Source organism: Argopecten irradians, chromosome 3, assembly GCF_041381155.1.
Source record: "Argopecten irradians isolate NY chromosome 3, Ai_NY, whole genome shotgun sequence".
NCBI lineage: Eukaryota > Metazoa > Mollusca > Bivalvia > Pectinida > Pectinidae > Argopecten > Argopecten irradians.
In genome coordinates, this window is record NC_091136.1 from 19,609,746 (window position 1) to 19,636,955 (window position 27,210).

The 27,210-nt window shown below is 34.1% G+C and overlaps 1 protein-coding gene across 2 annotated transcripts in view; it reads right to left on the minus strand.

The window, feature by feature from the left end:
- Positions 1–378: 378 nt before the first annotated feature.
- The window catches only part of LOC138317768 (uncharacterized), a 29,790-nt gene continuing 2,958 nt past the window's right edge, over positions 379–27,210 (minus strand). For both annotated transcript variants that reach the window (XM_069259651.1, XM_069259650.1), the window contains exons 2-9: positions 24,422–24,482; positions 21,783–21,916; positions 21,046–21,224; positions 17,827–18,005; positions 13,525–13,642; positions 6,839–7,019; positions 3,023–3,143; positions 379–699 (exon numbers count right to left, since the gene is read on the minus strand). In XM_069259651.1, the coding sequence (XP_069115752.1) occupies positions 635–699; positions 3,023–3,143; positions 6,839–7,019; positions 13,525–13,642; positions 17,827–18,005; positions 21,046–21,224; positions 21,783–21,916; positions 24,422–24,482 (1,038 nt within the window). In that variant the 3' untranslated portion in view covers positions 379–634. The remainder of the gene's footprint in view (positions 700–3,022; positions 3,144–6,838; positions 7,020–13,524; positions 13,643–17,826; positions 18,006–21,045; positions 21,225–21,782; positions 21,917–24,421; positions 24,483–27,210) is intronic.

A 27,210-nucleotide genomic window follows, 5' to 3' on the forward strand; every position in this document is an offset into this window, starting at 1 on the left:
TCTACACTATATTAATGTATATTCGGTCAATTTTTACCTTTTGCTACGTTAGTACATGTATATATGTAAATTACAGGTACAACTGATATATATATAACTAATATATCTCTCACTTTATGTCTGTGATATATAACCTATACAATTTTATATAATTTTCTCTTAAATGTTGTTAATTTTATGTACTTCACTTGTTTGTCGCAATAACAGGTCTGAAGACCTAATGTTACTTGTACCTGGTAAGCGACTTTCAATAATATCATTGTATTGTATTGGATTGAAGTGTATTGTGGCCCCTAAATACCTGTATTGATCTGTTTGTTTCTAAATTTGTATATGCTTATGGTCTTCAATGATAGTTTAACAATCGGAAGAAAGGTATGTTTGTATGTATGTTTTATTTCGGTGCAAAAAAGCATGGTCAGAATAAGCATAAGCAAACATAGTTTTGTTACAGCAGTGTATGTTTTGACAATAAGAAGCTAAAGAGTATGTAAACACTCAGTATCTCAATGTAACGATAGTTGTTATTTAAATGATTTTATTTATTATATGCTTATAAACATGCCACTGGGACATGATTATGTTTTGTCTGCAAGTAAGTGAGATGTCCTCTCTATATCGCTCCGCTGTATCATCACATCACCAGAGTAAATATCAGGGAAAGAGTCCCCGACAGAATCGTGATGAAGGAAGAATATTCTGAAATATAAAACACATTATCAAACTTTATAACTTTCGGTTCTCCAAGAAGCGAAATAATGAACCTATTTTGCTATTACACATTATTTGTTTAAAGAAAATTAATTGCCGAGTGAATCTGAGACCTGAATTTTGGTCCTATTCTTGTTGCAAATGCTGAATATCTTTTCCTTATGCATCATGAGAAGATATTCAGTATAATTTGCAGGACTAGGACCAAATTGCGGGTCACATAGTTACTCTGTAGGGATCAACCAACTAAATAAAAAAAGACCTTCGAAATGGCCCCTGTGTATACAAGATTGAGCCCAGGATAGAATTTTAACCCGGCCGCTGATTGGCTGGCTAATTATGAATTTCAAAAGTAAGAATGTTTTCTGACAGGTAATTATTCCTAGATAACCATGATATGAATTTGGAAATTAATATTGTGATTTAGTTTCAAAATATCAACTTTGATAATGAATAGGTAAAAGCATTAGAATTTCAGGATTTTTTAGTGCAAAATGCGCCTGATTTCAATAAAGCTACCCTGGTTGGAGTTTGAGCAGAAGTACCCAATTTTTTTTTTCTATTTAGTGTTATATGAGAACCTAGACTTTAATTATAGAACACAACAGCTAACTAATATTCCATTGTTTTAATAATACAGTACAAAACTTAAACAAAGTTTAACACTGTGGTCTATGTAAAATTATTTAGTTGGTTGCTCTCTTTAATTTTACTTTGACAGAATAATTTACTTTGAAAACAAATGTATCTGAACATGATAAATTCTGGTTAACTGCTCTGGACTTTTTTTACGACGAGGGTAAGATAACATTTGGTGTGCCTTTAGTTGAGGAAGTACCTAGCACGGTTTTCCTCACCGGTACATTCTTCCTGGTCATACAATTTCTATTGTCAGCCTAGAAAGACTCAGAGAGGGCCGACCGGTTCGCTCGTTGTCATTATAATGTGGTCAGATGGGTTTACTTGTTGGCGTGTCTTCAGCGCCATGCTTTAATGAGATAGCACTATAAAAAGGACAATATTTCCACAATCACAAGTAAACACAACATGAATATACCGCAGCTTCCCAAAACACAGACATCCTTACATCAAAACGTTTGGTTTGGATATGTCCAGGTTTAATATTGTATCCTTAACTTCGATTCTTAATAAGCGAGTCAACTTGGGATCTATCTTCTCTTCTTCCTTACTCCAACTGCTCTATCCTTCTAACGTTAGTGATTTAATCGTAAAAGGCAACCAAATTTAGAATCTTGTTTTTTCTCGTCTTCTTAACGGACTTTGTACATCCTAACGTTAGCCTTAGGTAAGAATTGTAACTGCTGCCCTTATGGCATGTATGAAAGGCGACTAAATTTGTAATCTTATATTTTCTCTTTTTCCTAACGTCCCCTTTGACACCACCTCACTTTTGGCATTTAGTTTGGCGTTTTCCCCTGTGAGGAAGATTCTGGAAGGTTCTGTCCCCTTGCCGAGACACTCCATCCTATGTAAAAGTGGTATTTTCTGCTCCTACGTAGCACTCAACATAAAGGGAGTGGGCTGACTGGTTTGTATGTTGTCAGTATAATGTGACCGGTTGGAGAGTGCTTTTTCATTGTCATCGGTGGTATGCCACAGTGAGATAACACTATGAAAAGGGCCAGAGTTCCACTAGGGAGATATAATACGAATATATCGCAGTCTCCCCTGTACGTACAGACAATCGAACTCCGCAACAAATTGCACACATTGGAGCCCGTCCTTAAATTACCCTGGCTGTTAATAGGTTAATAAGCCAATCAACCAACCCCACATACGTCTCCATCGACACCGTCTCACTTATAGCCTGATATAACCGGTATAATAACCAATTTATTGCCCTGACAGTAGCATGACATGACTTGTGTTAACAAATCGCTATGTCTCCCTACCGTCAAGGCAATATATTTATAATGTAAATATTTTATTTTATTTACAGAAGTGCAGAAAATACACCAATAGGGGCGTTTGATTATCGTTTAATTACATGCACGATACAGTAGGAGGTGAATATATATATATACATGTTCGGTTTTCACCGTTCAGGCGGATTTTCCATTTTGATATTAATATTTAGGATATTCAGAGTATTTAATGTTTATATAAATCAATGCATGTAACTGTAAACTATACATGCACATTATTTTCATGGGTCAAAGTTTCAACATATATGTATATTTTACCGTGGGACACCCGATTTAATATTTCGTCACCTGTGACAGAATCATTGGTACTGGGATTAACTGTAGGTATGAATGTTATATAGGACTCAATGTTTCGTTATACCTACCTCTGATAGAAGCACTGGCACTAGAACTTATGGTGATTTTCGCAGACACCTCGTGACGATCACAGTCATCGTCCTCCTCTTCAGCGCTCCTTCCTTCCCGTCTCACGTCGTCACATACACTCTGAAATGAAGGATGAAGGTTTTTGTGTTAAAACATAGTTGTGATGTCTTCTATTGTTGTTTCTGTAATTTAACTCCCGGATTATCGGACCATTGCTTGTAACTGTCTTACATGTTACCTTTTACTGTCTTATATGTGACTCTAATATAAAACAGTCACGGGTCTCGATACAGTTCACTCTCTCACATATTGTACAGTTTTCGGTTTATCTCCATAATATAATAGCAAAAAGACTAAAACAATAGAACTTACGCTATGTTGTCTTGTGGCAATTGTTATTCATTGCATTAAGACAGGCTAATAGGACACGTTTGCTGGTTGTCATGCTTAAAGTTCATACATCGCAATCCTACAGAAAGCGAAACGGATGATGCATATAAAACGTGTGATTAGAGTAGAATACAATTAAAAATTAACACCATTGCCCTTATGAGCCCTTTGAATTCGAGCCCACATTTATCGAACTAATAGCAAGGTCTTGACCATGTCGCAATATAATTCAGGTAAAAACCAGGTAAAAAGCCAAAGAGTTCGAACTGTTATTCGTGGAATGCCCCTTACTACCTGAACGGAAAAAAATTGTCCTTTTACATAGCATATATAAAACATTCTGACATTTTATATCAGTGTTCAAGAAATAATACAGATAGAAATTATTTCAAACGCTTTCGTCTCTATTAAAATTTTCATTGTCTTTCTGTGGTTTACAACTCACAGCTCCCTGATTGGCTTTGTTTTACTAGATACCTCATATTGGGACAATAAAATGCTGGATTGAAAGGGTTTTGACCATCATTCATGGTCAAAGTGGTCAAATACTCTAAAATCTTTAAATAACTTTTTGTCAATAACTAAGAGATCCTGATATTGGATATTGCATGGCATAAAGGGCTATCAAGTTTTTCAAATGAATGACATTGACTTTCATTTAAGGTCACAGGTGTCATATAGTCCAAACAATTTCTTGTCAATAACTAAGAGGCCTACGGCCTGTAGCATATTGGGATGAGGGACTACCAATTTGTTAAAAGTGAATGACCTTGACCTAATTTTAAGGTCAAAGTCATCTAATATATAAGATATTATTGCTTTGTAAAATGTATTGCCGGGATTGTTAACCACTGTGGCAATGATGTTTTGTGATAGTTAAGGCCCATTTACCTCTAGTTTCAGTTAATTTTTATTTTTCTGTCGCGGTATCAATCTCCTATACAACCATATTGTGTGTTTTAAGGTATTTTCACTATTTGTAGTATTTCCGAAGAAACAAAAACTTAAAATCTAAACTTTGCCAGAAGAATGTATTTCAATAAAGCACTTGGCCATTGTATGATTGGTATGATCGAAATTTCACCTTTAATATTTTAAATTACATTTTAACAAGTGCGGTAGAATTTATATTTTGGTATCATTTTTACATCCTTACCAATGTACAGCTGAAAATCTTTCACCTTCTTACCGATGTACAGCTCAATGTTCGACCTATTATACCATATCCTTACCAATGTACAGCTGAAGGATCGACTTAGTATACCACATCCTTACCAATGTACTGCTAAAGGATCAACCTAGTATACCATATCCTTACCAATGTACAGCTAAAGGATCGACTTAGTATACCACATCCTTACCAATGTACAGCTGAAGGATCAACCTAGTATACCATATCCTTACCAATGTACAGCTGAAGGATCGACTTAGTATACCACATCCTTACCAATGTACAGCTGAAGAGTCAACATAGTATACCACATTCTTACCAATGTACAGTTACAGGATCGACTTAGTATACCACATCCTTACCAATGTACAGTTACAGGATCGACTTAGTATACCACATCCTTACCAATGTACAGCTCAAGGTTCGACCTAGTATACCACCTTCTTACCGATGTACAGCTCAAGGTTCGACCTAGTATACCATATCCTTACCAATGTACAGCTGAAGGATCGACTTAGTATACCACATCCTTACCAATGTACAGCTGAAGGATCGACTTAGTATACCACATCCTTACCAATGTACTGCTAAAGGATCGACTTAGTATACCACATCCTTACCAATGTACAGCTGAAGGATCGACTTAGTATACCATATCCTTACCAATGTACAGCTGAAGGATCAACTTAGTATACCACATCCTTACCAATGTACAGCTGAAGGATCGACTTAGTATACCACATCCTTACCAATGTACTGCTAAAGGATCGACTTAGTATACCACATCCTTACCAATGTACAGCTGAAGGATCGACTTAGTATACCACATCCTTACCAATGTACAGCTGAAGGATCAACCTAGTATACCATATCCTTAACAATGTACTGCTAAAGGATCGAATTAGTATACCACATCCTTACCAATGTACAGCTGAAGGATCGACTTAGTATACCACATCCTTACCAATGTACAGCTGAAGGATCGACTTAGTATACCACATCCTTACCAATGTACAGCTGAAGGATCGACTTAGTATACCACATCCTTACCAATGTACAGCTGAAGGATCAACCTAGTATACCATATCCTTACCAATGTACAGCTGAAGGATCAACCTAGTATACCACATCCTTACCAATGTACAGCTGAAGGATCGAATTAGTATACCACATCCTTACCAATGTACAGCTGAAGGATCAACCTAGTATACCATATCCTTACCAATGTACAGCTGAAGGATCAACCTAGTATACCACATCCTTACCAATGTACAGCTGAAGGATCGACTTAGTATACCACATCCTTACCAATGTACAGCTGAAGGATCAACCTAGTATACCATATCCTTACCAATGTACAGCTGAAGGATCAACCTAGTATACCACATCCTTACCAATGTACAGCTGAAGGATCGACTTAGTATACCACATCCTTACCAATGTACAGCTGAAGGATCGACTTAGTATACCACATCCTTACCAATGTACAGCTGAAGGATCGACTTAGTATACCACATCCTTACCAATGTACAGCTGAAGGATCGACTTAGTATACCACATCCTTACCAATGTACAGCTGAAGGATCGACTTAGTATACCACATCCTTACCAATGTACAGCTGAAGGATCAACCTAGTATACCACATCCTTACCAATGTACAGGTGAAGGATCAACCTATTATACCATATCCTTACCAATGTACAGCTGAAGGATCGACTTAGTATACCATATCCTTACCAATGTACAGCTGAAGGATCGACTTAGTATACCACATCCTTACCAATGTACAGGTGAAGGATCAACCTATTATACCATATCCTTACCAATGTACAGCTGAAGGATCGACTTAGTATACCATATCCTTACCAATGTACAGCTGAAGGATCAACCTAGTATACCACATCCTTACCAATGTACAGCTGAAGGATCAACCTATTATACCATATCCTTACCAATGTACAGCTGAAGGATCGACTTAGTATACCACACCATTACCAATGTAAAGCTTAAGGGTCAACCTAGTATACCACCTCCTTACCAATGTACAGCTGAAGGATCAACCTAGTATACCACATCCTAAGCAATGTACAGCTGAAGGATTGACTTAGTATACCACATTCTTAGCAATGTACAGCTGAAGGATCAACCTAGTGTACCACATCCTTACCAATGTACAGCTGAAGTATCGATTCAGTTTATCACACCCTTACAAATATACAGCTGAAGGATCGAATTAGTATATCACATCCTTACCAATGTACAGCTAAAGGAGCGACGACCACATACACGGACTGTACATTTAAAGTTGACTTCGAATCTATGATATCTGTTTGGGTCGTCTGAGAAATGGAATGCGTAAATTGGAGCAGCAACCTCAGTCTGGTCTGTATCCATGCTTCTGAATTTTTCCATTAGATATGGTTCCAACACACACCTAAACAATAAGAAATCAAAAGTTTATACAATCATATACATATGTAAAATCGTAGCCAATAAAGAAAGGACCAACTGTTCTGTCGCATTAACAAGGCTTATATTTCGGGTGTGAAGAGATACTGCTGTTTATTTTGCTGTGTTTATTAGTTTTTTACCTTAACATTACCTACTGCACATTATTCGAACTTCAATGTATAAATACCGGATGTTGCGACCGCCGATGCGAGAGATTTGTTTTGAAAACACAGTATGTCTGTGATCAAGGTCAAGTTTTCGATACTTTCGCACGATTACGAAGGTTGTCACAAAATAAAAAATATATATACTATCCTTTGATACTAATTTGTACTTCTTCGAAAATGACAATTATAACTACATGAAAATAAATCGAATCAGTGCCAGTAGTACCCTCTGTGGCCGATAGTTATCTCTTTAATTGTTTGAATATTCAATTCGTAGATCATCTTTTACTTAAAGTTAACTATTTTTCCTCCATTTGATTATGGTTTAATTCAAAGTACTTCTCATAGAGCGCATTCGAATTTTAGAAAACAGATTAAACATCGATTATAAGCAGCACCCTCGTGCACGGTACTGTATTGCTTGTAGCGAGAAGACTATGTTGATAGCGATTTTGGTTTTATATGACTATGTATTGTTGGATTAATTATTTTGTCTACCGTGAATTAAGACCCTTTTTCAAGTTATTGCCAAGAGAGTTGCGAATATTTTGATGATATCATTAACCACTGTATACAAGAGTACTGTTCTTTAAATTTCATTTGTAAAAATTACATATTTAGGAAGAGAAGTGATTTTTTTCCAAATAATTCCCAAAGAAATAAGCCTTGAGGGAAAGCATAAATTCTCGTATGATGAAAACTGTGGTGTTCATGTACACATACTTCGGCATCCCTCAAAACCTACATGTACCTATGCAATTTTCACTGAAAACAGACACTATCTGAATGTTGACCAATCAGAATCCAGAGAACTTGAGAAAGGAATTCCCAATAAGACGATCTCCATTGAATTTGTTATTTGATATCATTAGAAGTAGTGTAGTGGGTAAAGCGATATAAGAAATTATCTTCAGTGATCGGATTTTTTTGTGACCGTTATTTAGATAGTGAGGAAATAAAGTCTGCATTGACTGGAATGTGTCATAATAAAAGTCCCGGAAAAGACGGCCTTACTGTTGAATTCTATGTCAGATTTTATGATGATTATGAGAGTATTTTATTACATTTATTCAGATAGATTGCAGCAAATGGCGAATTATCTAAATCTATGAAATTAGGTGTTATTAGTTTAGTATATAAGAATAAAGGTGAAAACAATAATCTTAAAAACTGGAGACCTATTAGTCTCCTGAATGTTGATTATAGAATTCTTGCTAGGGTTATGTTCAATAGGTTAAAACGAGTTTTACCTTCGATTGTCTCCCCTTATCAGAGTTTTTGTGTATTGGGTAGGGACATTGCTGATAATTTATCGAATGTCAGAGATGTCATAGACCTGGTTGAAAGGGATAACTTAAATGGATATATTTTAAAAATTGATCAAGAAAAGGCTTTTGATAGAGTTGACCATAAATATCTGTTTAAGGTACTGGGAAAATTTGGATTTGGTGAGAAATTCATCAGCTGGATAAACAAATTTTGTTTTGACATTTACAGTAGTGTAAAATGCAACCGGTTTTCAACCAATTTTTTTTCAATCAAAAATTCAGTAAGGCAAGGTTATCCGATTTCTGCGTTACTCTATGTCCTGGTTGCTGAGCCTCTTGGGCAAACAATTATTAAAAATGATGATATTTGTGGTATACCTATCCCTATGTCTAACATGGTTTCGAAAAATTTTGATACCACGTTGACGCTTTCTGATAAGAAATCGATACCGGAAGTTTTCAAAGTTTCAGATACCTACAGTCGATCTTCTGTGCAAAAGTTAACAAATTAAAGACTGAACTATTATGAATTGGTAGTGCTGAAATATCGGAAAATAATTCTAGGGTGTTTCAGTTTTAATTGTTAAAAGATGTAATAGTAATTCTTGGTGTACATTTGGGTCCTAATAAGTTATTGTGTAATAAACTAAATTGGAAACAAAAGATTGATTCCATTAAGAAGCTTTTACAGTTATGGTCACAAAGAAATTTGACGATTCATGGTAGGGCGACAGTTATATCGTCGTTAATGTTATCTAAATGTTGGTATACGCTTGCAGTAACGAGTATACCGGATGCTATCAAAACTAAACTAAAGAATATATGTATTGATTTTTGTGGGGATATAAATCACATCTCGTGTCATATAAAACACTAATTGGCTATAAACGAATGGTTGGTTTGCAGGTCCCTGATATATATTTAAAGCAAAACGCCTTTAGAATAAAATTCGTTTTTAGACTATTGTATTATAATGAAAATGTGCATACACTCTGGATTGATACATGTAAATATTTCATATCCGATATAGATGGCATGAAACTGGGTATGTTAGGCCTGTACTGTAATTATGGTAGTAGGAAATTAGCAACCATTCCCATATTTTATCAAGAAATGCTGTCTGCATGGTCAGAGTGCCCGCGATTTTTTAGATTTTGATTGTAATGTTCGTCAAACTTATTGTCAGCCCGTGTTTTGCAATCCCTTGGTTACGGAAAATAATAAACAATTATATAACAAAATCTTTATAAATGCAGGATTAATACAGTTGAGAATCAATGGAACCAATTTCGAATAATGGTATACAACCCTGTCCTCTCATGATTAACGACACAGGCACGCGATTTGTTCCGTCGTCTACACGTGAAATCTACAAGGCACTCGTGAGGCGTGCTTTCAACGAGCCCGTGTCAATCGGGTACTGGTCCAGTGTGTTTCCTAATTTTGATTTAAAGCGCACTTTTCAAATTATACACGCAAGCTATTACCCAAGTAATTGTGTCGAAGTACATTTCAAAGTTTCTAACGATGTCATTGTCACTGGAGATAAACTTTTTCGTTATAATATGTGTACTACTGACCTGTGTCCTGCTTGTAAAGAACGATCTGAGGATATTCTTCACCTTTTTGTACAATGTTCTAAATTCAAAAAATTCCATGATTATCTTGTTACCCTCTTAGAAGATCTTTTTGTGAAGGCAGAGGCTTTAATCCCCAATTCCATAAAATACGAAACTTTAATTCTTTTTGGACTTATTGAAAAACCAAAGTTTGTTAATTTTTATTTTGTCAACTTTATGTTGGCTGTCGCTAGGTTCTGTATCTTTAAGCGACGTAATTTAAGTATGTGTGGTGAAGGTTTCGTAGATATTAAGTCTTTCTTTAAATCTACACTTATGAGCTATACAAAATACAGTTTTTCTTATTATCTGTCAAATCTGAACGCTCAATTATTTACAAAATATTTTGAAAATCATAATCCTTTTGTGAGTGTATAACTATTGGGGTCTGAATTAAATGTAATTCTGTGATAACTTTTTTTAACGTAATTAGTCCTAGTTTCATTTTTATGTAAGAAAGGGGAGATTGTATATTCATTTAATTATATTTAACTTATCATATTACTTATATATATTTCTTTCCAGCTATATTCTGACTATTCTTTGCTGCTGTAATGATTACATTGTTTCAATTTCAATGGCGTGAAAGTGTGTGCATGTGAATATACTTACAAATAATTTACATGCAATATGTGTGTTTTATGTTTTGAATGTTTAAATGTTAATTTAGATGTACTTTCTATATTAATACGGTATGATATTGTAACAAAATAGTTTCAGTTTTTAAGAAAGTTTCAACATCAAAGTACATCTACACATTGATTATGGTTTTTTTCTCCAATAACGCCAAGAAAGCTTTCTTCTGATTAGTCGGAATTTTCGATGAGAAGCAGATCGTATCAAGTAACCAACGGTTTTAGACATTAGGAAGAAGAAAGCTAGTTAGGAATAAGTAAAAAGAAAATATCCTTAATTTAGTCGCCTTTTACGATTATGCACTAGGGGCAGCAAGGGCAATTCGAACACCATACATTCAGGGCTAGGCTTATTACTTGGGGACCGACGATGCTTAATAACTGTCGACTTTTATCCTCAGTTATTATTAATATGTTCAGTCGCAGAAAGGCATTATTTTATGACTTTGTATACAGTTTAACTCTAAAATTTGATCCTATGATAATATTGGATTATAAGTAACCAAATTCTACTGACGGTTCCATTTTACAATAATACTGATGCTCATGCTAATATTGGAAATAGCATATTGTCTTATTTAATGTACCCTTTTGAATTAGTATCTAGTGTAATTCTTTTTAGGCTGGAAATTTTAATTTATTTCATATGTACAAATGTGATTTAATATAGCATTTTGTTTTAAATGTGTGAGATTATGATAAAATATATCTTACTATACCCACTACCCTGGCATTGTAATTCATCCACAGTTCTAAGCTATTAACATGTACAAGTTGAAACTTCGAATTATATAATGATGAAAATAGGGCTAATTACACATTATATAGTACCTTGAAACATATTTTACAATAATAATTATCAATAGCGTCGTAAAGACTATAGATATGTTCCCGTGTATACGTTTGTTGTTATTTTGTATTCGTTATACCTGTGATTAAAATTTAAAATGAAGTTGAATTTAAATTGCATAGTGTCATTAATTAAATGTGTCTTTATATAATATATACAACACTGGTATTTGTATCTAATACGATTAAAAGTTCGAAGAGACACTAACAGCAAATCGCTAGGAATCGACAGTATAATCATTACGAACTATACAGTCAATTCCGTCATGACCAGCTGCAAGCCATGCAGTCGCCCCCGAAGAAAAGACATGATTGTGGACATTCTAAACGATATCTATTTTGATATATAACACGATATATTAAGTCCCTGGAATGATTAAAAAACACATTGAATACCAGTACCCGCTGATCTGTTTCTTAATATCTCGCTTCGGCGGTCGCAACGTCCGGTATTTACTGGCAGGCGACTTATTATCGTATCATACTCTCGTGATTTTCATTGGCGAGGTATACCGAATGCAACTTTTAAACGGTTTTTTGTTTACAAAGATGACACTATCAAAATTACCAACAATATTTTAAAATTTAGAAGAAAATTCAAATTTTTAACGTAAAATACCAAATTTCAGTAAATCTTACCTCACAAGTACAACATTAGTTAGGGGGATGCATGATATCAGCTTTATTCTAAGATAAATAGTCCCGCTGCATTTATCGTCTGCTTCCTCTGATCACAGGTTTACGACGCGCAAAAAATACTTTAAATACTAAAAAAGCATTTTAAAATTAATAACGCCATTTTCTGGAAATAGGATACAGGGCTAAGTATAAAACCTTTCAGAATTTTCAGATTTTTTTTAGTGCGTCGTTAACCTGTGCTCTGATGACAGCCAACAGTGTTCAAACAACGAAAGTTGTAAGGGAGGTAATTCAATCTAAGAAAAGAACGCTGGTCGAGGTCCCTCAAATGATTGTGACCAGATGACAAAATACAAGGTAGTAAACTATGTCGATATGATTTGTTATTTCATTGTTTACAGAATTAATTGCCACCGAAATTCAGAATGCTAATAATTTATACAAACATGTGAGAAATATGCGTCAATTTGCCAGAAATAGATAGGCGAATGGCGGCCTCTTCATTTCCCCTGTAAGCTTAATTAAACGATTTGACAGGTCATAAACAATACGCGTTTTCTCTCTCTTTTGCTAAGCAATTTTTACATCAAATAATTGGTGTTTTTTAAATAGCTCAAAAGTTTATCTTTATGTTGATATCAAAATCAACTGATTCAATCACATAGAACTCTTTTTAATACATATGTAGGTTTTTAGAAAAAAAAAATCATGATAATATCCTCAGTAAAATTAATGAACACCTATTTGACTGACCTTTTTCATAGGACTGATTCACTTAAAGCTTATTAATCTAAAGTGTTGTGGACTTATGATTATTTCCAACTCTAAAAATGTAAATTTGAATAAAATGATTAGAAAGAAATCAAGAAAAACCGCCAGTTTGTCAATTGATATATCGCCAGCCAGTATAGACATAAATATGAAACTTATTTCAGCTTAATCACTTATATATAAAGTGTATTTTGCATTTTTATACAAGCAGATTCACTCACGAAACGAATACTCTGTAACAAAATACGATGAAAATTGAGAAGTAGGGGTCTACATAAAACACAAAAAAGTAAAACAAAAACAAGCTTAAAACAAAAACAAGCTTAGAAAAAACGTCTATATACCAATATTACATATGTAACTTAATTGAATGGTGTTTTTTTATATGAAGTTAATTTACAGAATTAGACCTTGGGCATTACTCTACAAAACTTAATTCTTGAATTTAATTTACAACAGGATAAGTCAAGTGAGTATTAGCTCTAGTATAATTCTGTAATAAATTTCTGTCGTCGTAATGTCGTAGTGATGAAGTCATACCTGTCTTGTGTTATATCCCATAGATCGATGGATCGTCCACTAGGAAAGCCAGAGTAATAATGAGATAAATAGGCATTCAGATCTTCAGCACTACAGTTTTCTGGTCGTACAGAGAAATCTGTAACATTCAAGAGCAGTCAATGTTGTAATACAAACATATGTGTAAGCCTTGTATTCTTGTCTTATTGTTAATCTTTATAACTGAGGAGGGATCAGAAAAAAAGGAACTAATGAAAATCTAAAATAAAAAAACAATCTGTTGCAAAACAAACAAATTTTACGTGATATTTTCTGAATTCATTTTTACAAGAAGTTAAGAGCTATTCCTTAAAATATTAGAAGTTTACTGAACTTGCTTTCTCGCATGTTTCTCTTTCTGTTAATTTTGTCATTCTTTTTTAAAATTTTATCAAATAAAATTTCCCAATAAAATATATTAGAATCATTAACTGTTACAGTATTTTTTGCTTGACAACTTAAACACAAATACATTTTTTTGCAAACCGAAGCCGACATATATATTGACGCCCACTCTCCCGTCATAAACGATTACGGTTGTTACACCTAAAATGCCTGAATGTACACTGTAGACTTTGCACTTTATTTATGATTGAAAGAAAAAAAGTCATTCTCATCAGTTATGATTGTTTCTTTAGATTAAGTAGTTGCAGATTCTTTTTCACTGGCGTGCATTACATAATTTGGGGCGAAGCACCCGTTCGATTTTGACGGGAGGGTAGACAACCATGTAAAAACACGATTCTTCAAAATGATATCAACGTGATAAACGGTACTTTGTTTCACTAAATTATAAGTTATAAGAATGCTAATCTACAAATTAAATCAAAGTAATAAAAAGGCTAAAACTACGAAAGTTCGAAGTTCTGTATAGCGAATATGCATATGTACATACAAGTGCACATAATAATGAAATATTTCATTGTATATACTGTGTTCTATGTGTGTTTTTATAGTAAAAATAGTATATGCAGACTTTCATTGTTATATGCATGTACATGTTTTAGGCCTATAAATTACTGTAAAAAGGGGTCTCCTGCACATTTTTCGTACTTCATTTTAGGGTTTTTTTCCGCTGCGCTGCGCGTTTCCTAAAACGTTCAAGCACGTAATGTTCAAACCTTTAATAATGAAAATTCAATACACACGAACTAGATTAAAAATGTCCATCACGGGATATTACCATTTCAAACAATGTCTCTTAAGAGATTAATTTGTGTATATGTCTTAGAAATTAACAATTAATTCAATATTATTTTGAGTTACACAACAATGTCGATGGCGTGATTCCGATATGTTCAGATCGAGCAGGGTTGCATAATGGTATGACGGCATTCACAATTGTTATTTCTAAATGTAGCAAACCTTAAATCGAAAAATTTCCGGGTTGAGAACGCTGTTAACTCATCAATATAAATCGTAAAACTAAATTGAATTTTTTTCCCGTGTGAAGACCCTCGGACCCCCAAACAACAATAGCACGCCACGCCCCTTCGGTGCTAGCAAATTCTTCAAAATGTGTCGCAAAACACATCTAATCCATTCTAAATCGGAACATTTTTTCCCGGGGGAGACCTTCTGACCCCTCAAACAACAAAATCCTGCGCCGTCGGCGCTCGCAAAATCATCAAAATATATCGTAAAAGCTCATCTCAGTTATTCTAAATCGTAATATTTTTCGCAGGGAATACCCCCGGACCCCCAAGACTTCGGTGCTCGGACCCCTCCCCCGAGTGTGTGCTACAGACGGCCCACTGGGCTATCGATTTTTGCCTGTTGATATAATTTTGTTGTAAAACCAATACTACAATCATTTGTTTCAGCTAATACGATTGACTAACATTTGAACAGTATTCATAAACCTATATTGTCAGCTATGAATATGAAGGGTGTACGGATTGCCAATAGTTTTGCCAGGAGCCTTTAGCGGTCTTCATATTCCATAAAATGTGTGTTTAAGCCTGTTGTATTGCCAATGTCTGCCCCATCCCGTCATGTCTAGACATGTAAGATTGCATTCTGAATGATTTTCTTGTCCTGCTGGTAAAGATGACGTAATTTACTATATTTTCTTTTGACTTCTTCCTTACAAACTTTCTTCTTTCTAACGTGTCCCTGCCACAACCTCACTTTTGGCTTTTGGTTTAGTGCTCGCCTCTGTTAGGAAGGCTTTGGGTTCTGTCCCCTGGCCGAGACACACCATAGACTATACAAGTATTAGCTTCCCAAAAAGCTAGGCAGGCTACGCGGAAGCTTAACCCTTTGATTGGACAGAATATGGAAATTAAACAATGATATGGTGATATTGTTTAGCAATTTTAATTGTTCTGTTGAAAGTCATTTTATAATTTGTGAGCTTGTTTTAGTGCAAGGTAGCCAGGTCTAGTACAGACGAACAGTTTCAATAATACTTTTGCTTCCAACAAATTAAAAAGGGTTTTGTGCAAAGATTGCTAAGCTCAGAGAAGAGGCAAAGAAAATATTGAACTTAATTTAATATGTTTCTATGTTTTTCTATGGTCCCTTTTCATTCCGCTTTTAGTATGTACTGTCATCCCGCATTTTAGTATGTTCCGTGTCCCGTTAATAATATGATTGATTATTATTTTTCTGGATTTTTTGTCACTTCTCATTGGTCAAAAAAACGCCACGTGCTCACCGATAAAAAACTATATTGCACGATTTTTCCGGAGGTAGTTTATAGAAAAAGTATATTGCACGGTTATTTTTAGATAACGTTATCATCTACGTTACCAAAACGCTTCGTGTTCCTGGCGCTTTGAAACAAACGCTTTGATGACCTGAGTTTGAAGCGTAACCACAAAATGTGACAGACGACGTTGATTGTTACGGTTTCTATCAAAGATGATAATGACTTCCAGCTGATGACTACAGTTTAAACTTTCAAATTTTCAACATAAACACGGTAGGAGAGTAACATTCATTAAGCATCTGGAGCCATTGAATAGTGAATACGTTTGATATTTATTTGAAAATTTCCACCTAGACTAGTAACAACATTAGGCCGAATTAAGCTAATCGTACAGTATGTATACGATTTTTATTTTACGAAATGGAGTACTAAACATAATAGAATGTATGTTCATGTCAATCTGAATCTTTTAATATATGTTTGGCGTCGAAGTGGATTATTTCAACGGAGAACAAACTACACATTTAATTGACTGTGTCCGACATGGAACTACAGGTATAATCGAGTACATGTACATGTATGCAATTGACAAGAACGCATGTACCGGGTGCATGTAATAAAAGCGTGAAGTGCATCAATTGATACTGTTTTCGTATGTTGTTCTTAAATTAAACATGTTACAAAATCATAAGATTGTAACTGTCATAACAAAGCAGAATTTACAATGCGATGCTTATTTAGATTTGCACTCATTTCAAAATGTAAAAAAAAAAATCCAGAAAAATAATAAAATAAATATAGCATTTTGATTTCGGTCAATACATGGTTATATCGACCACAGAAAAAATATCGACCTCGGACTACGTCCTCGGTCAATATTTTTTCTTTGGTCGATATAACCATGTATCGACCTCATCAAAATGCTATATTTGTATATTATTAATGTTACACGATGGTGATCTAAATTAAATAATAAATATAAAAGTAATGTCTTGAACATGGTATACTACTACAAATATATTTGTTCCATCTGTAAATGGAACCAGATTTAATTAAAATGTCCGATTAATTACTAGAAAATCCTTGCATCGGATGCAAGCGCACATGTGACCATGCTTTATCAGGAAGATGGCGTCCGAATCAGGACAGATTAAAGTCTGTTTCCGTAATTCGTTTTAATATTACTTCAACAGGCAGTGCTTGAAACACACCGGACATCCATCTGATTCAAGCGTTCTTGCTACATGGCTATCCTGCAAGATGGCGTGATTTGCATCCGATTCTAACTGCTACGCCTCAAGCGGCGTAGCAAAAAGGGATAGCTTGTGCTTCTGCTAAACAAACGCTCAGCATCAAGGAAGTGGGGCGACTGGTTTGCCTCTTGTCTGGTGGGGTGGGTTGCCTTGGGTCTTTGGCGGCATGCTCCAGTGAGATAGCATCATAAAACATAACATACACCCGCATCTCTTACACGAATCACACCCATACATGGGAGGCCGTCCTTACATTCTGCTATTCTGTGAATCTGACGTCAGGTTGTCTTAATATACCGGGTATTCCCGGAAATTGATAGTGTGCAATAGAATATAAAGCACATAGCTATTGCATTGTCATAATAAAACGTTACTTACGTGAGTCGCCACTACCGATGTGGAGATAAACAAGGCTTCCTATGTCGGTTCCATAAATGTGTTGAGAAGAATACTGTGATCGTGAGATTGTCAGTTGTGGACTACTAGTATATCTCCTGTTGTTTTCTGAGTTTCTCTTGTAAGGCAAAGTTGGTATAACACTGCTGCCATAACCAGATCTGTCAAACATCACACAAGGCAAGCAAAAATAGCTTTTTATAGCTATTTTGATATAAAAGAGGTCAAGGTGAAGTAATAATTATGGTATGTTCCGGTTGATACTGGATATGTCACAGATTACTTCAAATAGTATAGACAGGCGTGTAGATCAAATATAATGTCGAATTTTAGTGCAGTTTGTCCCATTATGAGCATACACATAAAACAAACACGGTCAAATGTAATTGATTTAACAATAGAAAGTACAAAAAAGACCCAAAACAAAAACAAAAACAAATAACAGGTGCAGACACTATCATATTATCGACTATGATAATACTTGGCCACCTAAATGAAGCGAGAGTCTTCTTCACAGGGACGCTCAGATGAGTAACAACCAGATTAAACCCCACCATACATCAATAACACTAGGCTTATACATGGAATAAATTGGTCATTTCCTGGCAAATCACCAGTGAAAATATTCCAACACCAACAATAAGAATATATGTCAAATTAAAGAACATTGATGGCAAACAAAGGAACCTGTCTTCTTAAGCATAGTGTTGTTTAGATGGTAGTTTCATGGTAATGGAGACAACCTTTTTCTTCATGCATATGTTTGGATTATGATGAACATTTGAATTACCGTGATGTAATTTAATAACAGTTTGCTGAACAGTTTGCAGTTTGAAGATATGAATAAATAATTGTATAAGTATCAACAACGTTAATAACCCCATTAAACCACAGGGACCTGCCACGAATATATAACCAACATTGTATCAATGGTAATGTATGAACTCAGTGGTAGAGAAAACCGATATATTTCTTAATCCTTGATTTTGTTTTACTAAACTGGCTCTATATATCAGTGACACTCCTTACCTTAGAGTTATAATTTATCTTTCCAATGAGTGTTTGATAAACAAAATTGGCCAAGTATTGGCAAAGATATGGCATGATGAACAGAGAAATATACCATAACTGGGCTAAGTCGGCATTTCCCTGTCCGCTCTAAATACCGTCTCGCCTCCAATGGGTACCCCAATAACCAAGTAAAAATCACATAGTCTACGCTACAGTACCCATCACTGTGTTCATCCATAATCTCCTTTGGAGGTATCGTGTCCCGTTCTTTGTAGAAAATCAGTTTAAAAACCTCGTATCTCATTAACGTAAACCACCACCGCCATGATCATTTTTTTACATAACGATGGTAGCTAAGGATGTATTCTTTTGAGGTTTTAGTTGTGTTGAAGTCTCGTTTCGACATATATCAAAAAGTTATGATATTTTCAAATACAATTTATCAATATCTGAAGCAAGTTGCCAGATGCAAACTTTGTCAAAAATTTATGTTTTTAAAGAAATGGCCCATATGGCGGCCATTTTCAAATTGTGTCTTTTTTCGCTTTGAGTGGAGACACAGTTTTATCATTTTTAACTTAAATTGTTTTTACTTAAATCATCACTGTGCCAGCGTTTTTTGCTGTATCGAGCTAATTTTTGCTGTAATTCTTTACTGGGTTAGTGGTTATTAAAATATTGAGCATAAAATAAATGTGTGAAATGATATACTTTTGTCACTTTATTTTAACATTTAATGGTAATTTGAGCAATTTTATTTTTTACTCTAAAACATTGAAAAGTAACAAATATTTAATTGGGGCAAAAAGGAAGGCACACGGACCCCCCATTTTTCTCTCTGATTTAGAAAGACAACCCTTTCCCTATTGATATGCAAAATATTGACCAAAGTTTAATACCAGAACTTTTTCTATAAAGGGTTAAATTTTACAAAAATGGCTGAAAATGGTACATTTGGTAGCTCAAAATTAAGGGGTTGGGGTAGCTTATGTTTTCTGAGAAAAAATATGAGTCTTATTAATCATAAGTGGTATATTGTTAATGAAGACTACTGAAAAAATAAATTATGCAAACATTCATACATATCAAACACCTCATTAGAAAATTATGGCTTTAATCTTTCGTGTATGTGGTCAAAACCGCTACATTCCCATAAAATCCAATATTTTTTCAACTAGGTATCTTTGAGTGACAATAGCTCAAAAACGAGCACATTGACATATGGTTTTTCTTCCATTTTCAGTTAATGTATGAACTCCTATAGCCAAATATCTGTATGAGAAAAAAAAAGTTTAATACAAGAAAATTTTGGCTTCTCAGTGGAGTACATCCTTATAGTGAGGGAGCCACACCATGTATGGAGTTTATTACATAACTGGCCCGTCAAGCCATGTCATAAATATCGTAAGACACATGTGTAATAACACTTTTATGACGTCACATCTATTTCTCCACCGTAGAGTTCATACCCTTGATATCATAATATATATATATATAAATAATATTTGTTAGAAATTCGTGCAAGGTCCCTGTGCATCAAACTGATGATATTTTATGTTAAATTTATTATACTGATTTAACATGCTCTTTATTATAAGATTAAATATATTGACATCTACGTAAAGAAAACACACAGTGAATATATGAAATATAATAATAACGTTTTTATCAATAACAAATAAAGGTTTTAATGGTACTCAAATGCTCTTTAACAATCGTGGTTTGAATTTCATGAAAATTGACAGAATAAAAGAAAAAAATGTCAATTATAATATTTTTCTTTAGAAATTGAACTTCATAATTTCTATTTTCATTTTTGTACGGATTGTATAGGTAATTTACGAGCATCATTTTAACCTTACTACCACTAAACATTAATTATGAAGATAAAGGAAGCAGTTACTTTAGAAGACGTTGATATATATCACATCTATCCAACAAATATATATATATCATAGAACATTTTAGTTGTTTTGTTTATTGGGCGAATTTAGACTAATGTTGGTATTCCAAGAACAGAAAATGTTAAAAATTGTGATAACATCGATTTCTTCGAAACTTTGACAAAAGATAAAACAAGTATAAAGAATATTGAACTACGGACACATTTTATGGTATGTGGAACTACCGCCTAATAATTAAAGGTGTTAAACTAAGAAAGCTACCATATTATGATAAAACCAGTCATACCGTTTGTTCACGGTTATTCTATCCTGTACAGTAAACATCTGACCACCTGTGTGCACTTTGTCACAAATCAGGCGGAACGGGCTGAAACCACTGCCTCCGACCACATGAGATGAATGGCTGAGCTGTACATCAGCTTGATACAGGTAAGTGTAGTACGGGTAGTTGTGGTATACTCTTTGCTGTGAAATTAGGTACAAAATGTAATAAGTATATATAAATAGAGAAGATTTGAAGCAATTACTGCTTTATCTTATTTTCATCATGAATACAATTTGATATATTCATAATACCTCAAATACGTACGGTTATAACAAATGTAATATGATAAGAAATATTGTAAATCATTACTACATGTATATGCTTTTTCACGTGTCCTTTGAGTATATCAATTTTAATCATTTATTGTTGCATAAAAGACACGGTCTAATATGACCTTTTGTTTAGTTTTCAAAAACTTGATTCTTCGAAAATCATACATTTAAAACTGGAACTGCTTTTCTTTTAGCAAAGTATAAGTTTGAATATATTTTTCTTTCCAAAATTGAGCCATTAATTTATACAAACCTCTTGGCCACACACAGAGACACATCTTAAGAACAGAAAAATGGCGGAGTAGCCAATCTTTATACATTTTAATATATGTTTCTGATGTAAGCCTGCCTCATTATACTTAAATATCAAAACATAAACACAGCGTATGTCATATACAAATCAACATAGTCAAATAGTGTTGTTACCGTGCATTGATGGCCCAAGGCATAGTCATTTGTGTCAATTTGTGTCACATGACAACTTGATCCGCCATAAAGACTGGTTATGGAATATCCTTTAGGAACTCCGTGGATATGGACCTCGCCGTCTGGTAAACAATCTGACGGGTAATAAAAACAAAAGAAAAGTTAACGATATGATATCAGTGATTTACCACGAGTTTAGTAATGTGAGGGACAATGCTTTCGTGTTTGACTATGTCTAAGTCTTAAATCATATGGATCAAAATGCAATACACGTATATATTAAAACATATATATTATTTTTGACCTAAAATAGTACTTTCATAATTTTCGCAAAGCAAATACACCATGTATATATCAACGTTTTATTTTTTCTAAAATCATGCTAAATGCTGCGCATACTCAGTCCAGCATTTTATAAAATGTCAGCTTTATATTATTTTAGATAAAAAGGTTCATATAAGACACGGTTAGGACAAAAGTGATGTAATAACGTCAAACAGAAAATTGAGGATACATGTATGTTTGTAAATAAAGTAAAAGAATTTGTAGATATTTCTAAATACAATCTAATAACCTTGACATGCCAAGTGTACACACTAAATTTTACGATAGTGTCAGGAAGCTGTTATGTTTAGGCATATTTTTGAAATCCATCAATTGTCGAAAGCTGCGGTATATTTAGAAATGAACATACTTCGGACGGCCTAATTCTAATGGATAATAGCAGCAGTCAGTGTGTTGCCTTTCCCATCGAATTTACTGCTATTTGACAAATGGCATATCGGAATGAAACTAGCATATGGAAAAACTGATGAACTGAATTGGTTGGAGTTTCTATGGCTATCATGCTGGAACCGATATACTGATCAACTATGTAATCAGTTTATGAAGAGCAAAGTGGAGACATCAGATTACTACGGTGGCTGGGAGCGGACATGAAAAAAAAAGTATTTTTTTTGTGAATGCAAAAGTATTGCGTGTGAACGCAATAGTATTGCGTGCGAACGAAATAATTATTGCGTGTGAACGCAATAGCATTGCGTGCGAACGAAATAATTATTGCGTGAGAACGCAATAGTATTGCGTGCGAACGAAATAATTATTGCGTGCGAACGAAATAATTATTGCGTGTGAACACAATAATTATTGCGGCGTGAACGTAATAGTATTTCGTGCGAACGCAATAATTATTGCATGTGAACGCAATTATATTGCGTGCGAACGAAATAAATATTGCTTATGAACGTAATAGTATTGCGTGCGAATACTATTGCGTTTGCACGCAATAAGTATTGCGTTCACACGCAATATTATTGCGTTAACACGCAATAATTATTTCGTTCGCACGCAAAAGTATTGGCGTTAATTGATCCCCATCTTTGTATAAGGGATTTTCTTTACTCCATTTTATATATAACAAACAAGTCTTTATAATAAGTAAAGATTATTGATTGTATTTCCGTCATTTATTATAATAATAAATGACATCATTCACTTCTAGAATATGGAGTTGTTGTTGTTCTTCCCATTATACAAACATAGCACATCCATGATCTTTACTGAAGCAGAGCTAAAGTCTTATTTATGTTATGTACATAAATGGTTTTAGCGTCTGTTGAGTAAGTAACTTATATTCAATAATTATCAGTAAATGTACGTGACAAGGGGAGTAACTCTTATTTAAAAAATTGTCCGGATATTATGTGAGTAAGCGCATGCGCATTTAGTTGTTTATGGAACAAAGAAATTCACAACACGAAAATTTTCACAGCGACTTTTGAGAAATTCTACATCAAAAACCACCACCTCCCCTTCCACCTCTAGATCAGTTCATTTTTTGTTTACATGTATTTTTGATTCATGTATTTATGTATTTTTGATTCATTTTATGTTTTTAATTTTGTTATTAGTATTGGAGTAAGGCGTTAATTGATCCCCATCTTTGTATAAGGGATTTTCTTTACTCCATTTTATATATAACAAACAAGTCTTTATAATAAGTAAAGATTATTGATTGTATTTCCGTCATTTATTATAATAATAAATGACATCATTCACTTCTAGAACGGCTATATTTGGCGTTAATTGATCCCCATCTTTGTATAAGGGATTTTCTTTACTCCATTTTATATATAACAAACAAGTCTTTATAATAAGTAAAGATTATTGATTGTATTTCCGTCATTTATTATAATAATAAATGACATCATTCACTTCTAGAATATGGAGTTGTTGTTGTTCTTCCCATTATACAAACATAGCACATCCATGATCTTTACTGAAGCAGAGCTAAAATTATTTCGTTCGCACGCAAAAGTATTTCGTTCACACGCAATAATTATTTCGTTCGCACGCAATACTATTGCGTTCACACGCAATACTTTTGCGTTCACACGCAATACTTTTACGTTCACACGCAATACTTTTGCGTTCGGACGCAATACTATTGCGTTCACACGCAATAATTTTTTTTAATTTCATGTCCGCTCCCAGCCACCGTAGATTACAAATTATATATATAGTTCATATTATATCTTACTGATTCTTTTATATCATTAAATTATGGGTTTTTTTTCCAAAATATGATTTCAACACTTATGAACATAAAACATTTGTTTTTGTCTTTCAACTTCACTTACCATACGTTATTAAGCGAGAAATTTCGGAAGGAAATTGTGCACCAACACATGTCATAGAAAACTGAAAAATAAAGAAAAAAATACGATAAATTCTTGGTATCCTATTAAAGTCAATCAATTGGTACAAAGTGGTCTAGTGTGTATATATTTAATTACAGACTAAGCAATACTTCGGAGATTTATTGTAATATCCGAAAGTTAACAAAATTGCTTAGTTCGTTGATACTTAAAATCTATGTTTTAGACGATGAAAAATCGTCGAAGGATCACAGGCGTTTGGCTCCATAGACAGTTCTCTTTATATATGTAATACTATGTCAAGGTCTATAACTCGGCCGGCCATATAACACTACACAATTTCAGAAAAAAAATATAATTTTTAACAAACTGTATAAGATGTGACAATGGGAATACTCTCACTCGACAGGCAGATAATGTATATTTAATTTGGTAGACGATACAATATATAGCATACCATGTAAATATCACTAGGTATCTAGAAACATAGGAAAACAGTAAGATTTCAACAGGTCGGACACTGTGACTTCATCCAATAAACACACCAGGGCTCTAATGGGTAGCTCAAAAACCACTACATGTCAACACTTCAGCTTCATAAGAATGGATGTTATGTGGAAAACAAACTTACCGGTAAGTTAGTTGATATCTTTACTCATCCATTTGATCAATACAGCCCTTTTAAATTTCCTTTTGAAAAAAATGTGTCTCTAGCCGTCATGGTATCATGTGTGTTGAAAATTTGTTTTTTCAGTGTTGATTGATCAATTTTCGGGAGCCAATTAACGCTGAGAAAACAAATGCGCTACACACTGGCCGAGTTATAGACCTTGACACAGTATTACATATATATAGAGAGATAAATGTCCATAGAGCCAAACGCCTGTGCGGAGATCAAAGTTCTTCATCGTGAGGAGACTGAAAGGGGAGTTTACTCCTACGTATGCTGAATTTATTTCCTATTGCACGAATAAATTCATTATGATTGAAATGTTTCATTCTTAATGGAGAAGGGTGTGGCAGATATGACTACATTTGTAATGCTAATGTTGACAATAATACTGTAAATCTGTGTTCAACAGAACTAAAACATAATAAACATATATCATTATCAATGATTCTAAAGACTACAAGTAGTTTTATTGATTATTCTAAAATGATATAGATATGACGTCTGTTTGGATAGGATGGATCATAAAATGGCGTTGTTGTGGCGACATGGAAACCGGTAAACGGTTACGGCTTTCATAGTGTCAGACTGTCACTGACAGTGTAAACAAACTAAACTTTATAACATTTAATGCAAACGAAACATATTAGACGTTAATCAAACGTTTAATTGATTACAGTTAGTAAAATTGTCAACAATTTTCGGTTCGCTGTAGCAGAGATTTAACATAGTAAAAGTAGGCCTATCGGGGGATCGTCTAACAAACTGGACATGGTACAGCAGATCCAGATAACGGCTATAATAGTTTTATACATAATTGACCGGTTTTTCTCTATTTTATTCAGAAAACATGTAAATCACAAAATAACCATTCGAAAACATCGAATGCCTCAACTTTTGTGATAAAGACCAATCGATCGTGCAGCAAAAGTCACAACAATATCGGCCGTTTCGTCGATATTAGAAACAAAGATAAGGTTATTCTTCAAAAACAGGCATCTTGGAAAGACCATCAATGCATTGATAAATGATAGAGTCGGTAATTCCAACGGGAAATAAATAAAATGATGCATATTTTACACCACATTACATCAACAATCTGATCAGCTGGAAAAAAGTGGACGGAGCTTTACGATATCTGAATGTAAGTAGCGATCTCATTTGCTTATAGGAAAGTAGCGGGGCGATCTCAAATTTATTTTTTGATGACGATTACAAAATTGAAGGGAAATGCAACATGTATGTATCACTGCATTCTAAATGGTTTTGGAATGGTGATAGAATGCCATTTTTCATGAATTTACTGGAGATAAGATACCATGAATTTTAGCTTTAACACGAGACGGACCCCTAATTAAACAGTGACACCGATCTACGTCATCGATCCGTTGTAATTTGGGTAAATACTGAAAACTCGACAATTTGGTATGAGAACGTAGATCGATACGACTGGTACAGGTGAACAATATATTTAGCAAATTACTGAACTTCGTGGTCGCAGAGGTGCTTAATTTACTTACAAAATAACATATATTTTATATGTATACGTATAAGAGGACCGAAGATAATATATCTGGTTATGTGTCTTAGAAAAAAGTGACTTTGCAATATTCACATGGGACCGAAGCTGTGTTATAAATTAATGCCGCACTCTTATACAAATATTAAAGATGCTCCACCGTTGACAAATGGTATGTATTCACTATCAAAAACAGGACCAGACGATTTAGTAATTTTCTTCAGTTACAAACGTTTATTATTTTACACCATTACCACCATTGAAAAGTTTGAGCTTCTAATTTTACTATAATTTAGAAATATAAAAATAATTAATTGCATCCCGAAAAAATTCGGTGGCATTATATCCTATATGGAATGAAGTACAGATTGCGCATGCGCCAAAGGCAAAATGAATTATTTTATATTATTTTTTGTGTTAATTAGACATATATATACACGATTAAACACCAATTACTGTTCAAATAATGAATATCATTTATGCTCTGTCGGCGGTGGAGCATCTTTAAATGCCACCCTCCGCTTCACTATTAATAATCAATACATCAGCCAATTAATTTGATACCGATCAAATGATAAAATA